This window comes from Carex rostrata, chromosome 7 (genome assembly GCF_964058835.1).
Source record: "Carex rostrata chromosome 7, lpCarRost1.2, whole genome shotgun sequence".
Lineage (NCBI taxonomy): Eukaryota > Viridiplantae > Streptophyta > Magnoliopsida > Poales > Cyperaceae > Carex > Carex rostrata.
This window is the reverse complement of record NC_135924.1, coordinates 7,688,145-7,693,397: the sequence shown is the minus strand read 5'-3', so window position 1 is coordinate 7,693,397 and position 5,253 is coordinate 7,688,145. Positions and strand designations below refer to the sequence as shown.

The 5,253-nt window shown below is 31.1% G+C and overlaps 1 protein-coding gene across 1 annotated transcript; it reads right to left on the bottom strand.

Annotated features, from left to right (window-relative positions):
• Positions 1–3,850: 3,850 nt before the first annotated feature.
• LOC144557405 (protein S40-4-like) lies at positions 3,851–4,812 on the bottom strand. The gene has a single exon (XM_078305972.1). The coding sequence runs from the start codon at positions 4,685–4,687 to the stop codon at positions 4,184–4,186; it is 504 nt and encodes a 167-aa protein (XP_078162098.1). The 5' UTR covers positions 4,688–4,812; the 3' UTR covers positions 3,851–4,183.
• Positions 4,813–5,253: the final 441 nt, after the last annotated feature.

Sequence of the window (5,253 nt, the reverse complement as noted above, 5' to 3'; positions counted from 1 at the left end):
GGTTTTAGTCGTAAAGGTTTAGATTCCTATAAGCACCAAAGTCTCACCTTTCATAAAGCAAACCAAAACCATTAGCGGGAATAATAAAGCGTCTTTTCAACCATCTTCTTCTAATCTCCAGTTTCATCAAAACTGGACGTTTCCATTTCTGATTTAATCTTACCTAAATGAAAATTTTGATGTAGAAATTTTCAAAACAATTTGTGGGTCTTCTTGGGTACCTATAAAATCAGGCCATTTCTTCGTTGAAAAATTAAATTGAAAAAAAAAAAATCACTGGATTATTCTTCCTTTCTTCTACTGATTTATTATTATGTAGATTTTAATTTAAATGATCTTTGATGTACAACCGAAATGACCAAAATTCTACAATTAAAAGAAAAAAGAAAGAAGAACGAACGGAAAGACATTAAAATTGAAATAATACAGAGTAACTTGGCTATTTTAAAGAAGTCAAATTGCAATAAACAAAAGAAGCAAATCTATCAACGGTTTAATTATTTATAATGAAGAATGGATAAAGTAAAAAAAAAAGGTATTGATTTGACTGAGCACAGTAATGGTTTGCATTATATTTTATTGTATTACAAATTTAATTATTTTAGCTGTGGTATATCTGATAATTAATATTATGAATATAAATTAATATGGGAAATTATTTTGGTGCCCCGGAATATTCTCTCCTATCAGTCACTACTCCACACATAGAGAACCTATTAGGTAAAGTGAAAAAATATTTTAAATTTGCACAATTAAAAAAAAAAATGTAAATATGTACAGATTTAAAATTTATAGATGATAACATAAAATGATGTGGCGTGATGTGGTCAGGTACGGACAGAATAATTAGTAGGGTGCCATATAATTTTGTAATTATTTAAAATATTAAGTATTTATAATTTTTATAAGAAAAACATAGTAATAAACATATTTTGTGAAAAAAAATCAGGGGCAAGCAGAATTTTATAATTTTTGAAGCTCGAGTATATATTATTATTATTTTTTTTGGATAAAAACATAAAATTGGAAACATATTTTAAAATTTAAAAAACATAATTTTCTGTGGTACGTGCGCGAGCCAATGACGATAATGCCCTTGACATTGTTAGCACACTCAAAATAGCATTTATAAAAATAATTTATTGAAACACACCATCCCTTATTTAATTTTTACATAACCTATAGTCATTCTCTTACGTGGTTAGTAGTTTAATTACATTCTTAACCCACTAAGCTTAACAGCACAAAACAAATGGAAATTTACAGGGATTCGTGTAGACTGGAAACAAAAGTGCAACAATTTTTTTTAAACACCTTTTGCTGTTGGTTGTGACTTTCAAACTAACCAATCAATGAAGGTAACTTTTGTGGCATAAACCCTAGGTTTATGCGCCTACACAAAAAGCCTAATATTCGCCTACAATTATTTTGAGCATTTATGGTGCAAAAAGGGTGCCTAAAATGCCCCCAAGATAGCGTTGTCAATGTTGTCATATGTCAACATTTGAACGAAAATATTTTATTTCTTTTACAACGCTGGTACAATGTTTGATGTGATGCTTGAGTCCTTGTGCTCCAGAGAATTATTTTTTTTGTCTATTTTAAATTTTGAAATAAATAATATAATCTATCTAAGATTTCAATTATTTTTTTATAAACTACGGAAGATTATCATATCTATTTGAGCGGTGCTATCATACTATCATTGCACAACGATACATTAGATTGGTCCGTATTATAAATTAATATTATTACTTTCAAAGTTTAAACAGTCAATCTAAACTATTTAACATGATCTCTTTATGAAAATATACTTGCAAACTAATATTTTTTTATTTAACATTTTACTAATTTCTAGATAGATTAAAAATCACTATTTTTGTATAATTTATAATATTTACATCAAGTGATTAACTACCTATTTTAAAAATAGTAAAAATAAATAGAAAATGTAAAAATTAATATGTAAGTTCATTTTCATATATAGATAATGTTATACTATTCAGATTAACTATTTAAAATTTGAAAATAAAATATTGATTTACAGTACAAACCAATACCAATAAGTACTAATTCTATACATAGTGCACTGCTCTATCTATTTTCTCTTATTTTCTTCCCTTTCTCTCCAATTACTTTTTAAACTCGGTAGCACGTCTATAGGCCAATTTGTCCTCTGTCAGTCACACCGGGCCATATCAAGTTCGAGTAGTCCTACATTTTGATTTAATATGTATAGTTCGATACTTCCAATCCAATCTAGTATGATTTTATAGTAGAAATAATAAAAATTATCTTGTCACGTTAGATTTGAATTAGAATTGGAAGTCTTAAGGGTAAGACGGTAACACAGTTAACTAGAAAAAAAAATTCTAAAACAGTTGGATACTCAACGATCGAGAATTCAAGCTCCGCGCATAACTTTTCAATTTTTGCAAAGCTTCTCAAAAAGAAAAAAGAAAATGATCAACATATGAGTGTACGTATTTTTGTTAAAATAAGAAATAGGAAGTGTTTTCTTTTAAAAAAACTTACTAATTATGAAATTCTCATATACACGTCACATCAATTGAAAAAAAATGTCACATCAAATTAGAAATTAAAACAGAAAGTCCAATGTACACACCTTCACAATTATTGTTGGAGAATGGAAACTGTTTTTTTTTTTTTTTTTTTTTTGTGAAATGTTAATATTAAGTAGTTACGTTTTGAATTATTTTAAAGGTATGATGCAACCTAAAAACCATTCCATTTCCAATTATTTATTGTATAATTAAATTTACAGTTCAAATATTTAATTTTTTTAAAAAAAATAGTGTTAATAGGCAGGCGGGTTTAGGTAAGACTATCAAAGGATAGGCTGAGCTCAAATTCTTAAGCTCGTGGGTTGGTTTGGGTGGTTGTATTTTCATCACATTGACAAAAACAATTTTTATATACAAATTTTGCGTTAATATCTCTAAGTCCTGAATTAAAATGAGCGGACATTTCAGATCTGATATTGTAACGGGAGCATATATATCCGATGAATTTCAGATCAAATTTGATTCAATATCCATTTTAGATTGTTCGATTTGCATAAAAGATTCGTATGAATAATTATAATAATAAGTTGCTCTGTAAATTCAAACGGACGCATAAATCTTAACATAAATCAAACGGTCCAGATTGGACAATGTGCTGATTAAAGTATGTTTTGATTTTTTGAAGAATAATTTATCTGGACTTCAATCATTTGATTTCACTGTTGACGTTAAAAAGACGCATCTCTAACTATAAATGCTGTATTAATTATTATTTATATGGCAGCTTATGTGGAGTTTAGGGTTTTGGATAAAAGGATATATATATCCTTTTGTAGGCATGTATACAAAGCAGCAGACAAGGACTCCTGTCAACACAAATCTATATCAAACAGGCAAACCAAATTAAAAACACAAGAGATAAGAGATAAAGCAGAAAAGTAAATAAGTTCCTAGAATATTCTTGGTTTATACCCCTTAAATTATCCAAATGCCAAAATAGCACCAATTAATTAAAGAATATATATTGTTTTAAGAAAATAAATGGTAGGGCAACCAAACTGTATTTTTGCCTCTATAAAAAGACTAGGAAATTATACCTTTGCATTATTATAATATATTTTAATACCCCACATCCCTTTCCAAATTGCAAAAAAATAGAAATTAAAACTAATCCCTTGCAACTTTTTTAAATCTCAAGTTTCATTGTGCATTGAATAATTTACATGGGACCACACCATTTACTTTCTTTAACGAAAAAAAAAATTTACAAGAATAAGAATATTTTGTAATAAAATTACAAAGTGTGCTGGTAGGAAGGAAAAATATTTCCATTTTTCGAAGATTAAATTAATACAGTATTAAATCAATTCTCTAGGTTAGAAAAATATCCATGATCCTTTTCTTTAACCCAATTAAGCAAAAAGGCCTAAGCAATGCTCAAACAAGTTGAACATAAAAAAAGTTACAAAAAAAATAAAAACAAAAAAGAATCTAACAAAGCTGACCCACATATAATGCTTTAAAACCCACTAATAATTAAAAATTTCCATTTGTTAATCCCCTTTCCTCTATACCGCATCAAATCTCTCTCTCTTCTCACTCATCAGAGAATAATTACTAATTAGACCCGCACTAATACTTAATTAATAAATTAAAAGTTAGTCTTGAAACCCTGTCTTTTCCCAAATTGCATTACGAACGCGTCTCAAATCTCTCCCCTTGAGAGTTCTACCAACGCCTTCATGCACCGAGAATGACATGGCACGGTTTCTACACACCATCTCATGAGGTGGGACCCACGAACCAGCCTCTACCTCCCCTGCCACATCATCATCATATACCTCCCAATCTCTTCCCCCGACACTATTCTTATACTCGTTCCCTAGTATCTTTGACCAGTCCGGTATGTTCACTGGCAGAGACGCAGGCCCAGTACCCGTACCAGTACCGGTACCGGAACCACGGCGGTCGGTTCTGGGTTTTGCACGGGTGATCTGGATCGGATTAGACATCTCGGTGGGGCCGAGTTCGACCGACTCATGACCCCATATGTCAGCCTCGTCAAACTCTTCAGAGTCAACTCGATTTGAGCGCACCGGGTTCTGTACCGGTGAGAAGAACCGTGACGCATGCTTCATCATGGATCGGTTTCTTGCTGCCATTTTTTTTTGTGGGATAGGTACGTACCTTCGTGTCGTATTCGAGACCTTAGAAAGAGAGATCAATTATCAATTACTGGAGAAAAGAAGAAAAAGGCAAAAGGCTATAAAATTCTACGGTTTAGTTTCTTCTAGTTTGGAGGGGTTTGGTGTGGGTTTTATAGAAGGTGAGGGAAGAGGCGTTGTGGATAAGGCCTATTCTCTCTGTCGATTTTGCCCTTGGGAATATTAGGAAGTTACAAAACTGCCAGTGGTTTTGGAGTTTGTTGCATGGCTCCCCATTGGCCCTTACGTGTTGTAATTTAAGGTCTCCCTGCAGACTGCAGTAGGGCAGAGTCGGTAAAGGAAATAATTTCCATACCCGGAAATGCACCCGGAATTGTGTTGATGACTGATGACTGAGAATTGTCTTATTCAGTTATTTTAATCATTACGGTTTGACATTGAGTATAAATTCATTGTAAAGGATTTTGTCAAGTATTTTGTATTTTTTTAAATATTATATTGTGTTTGGATAATAGAACTTGTATAGTATTGACATTATCTGACAATCGGATAATTAGTTGTTC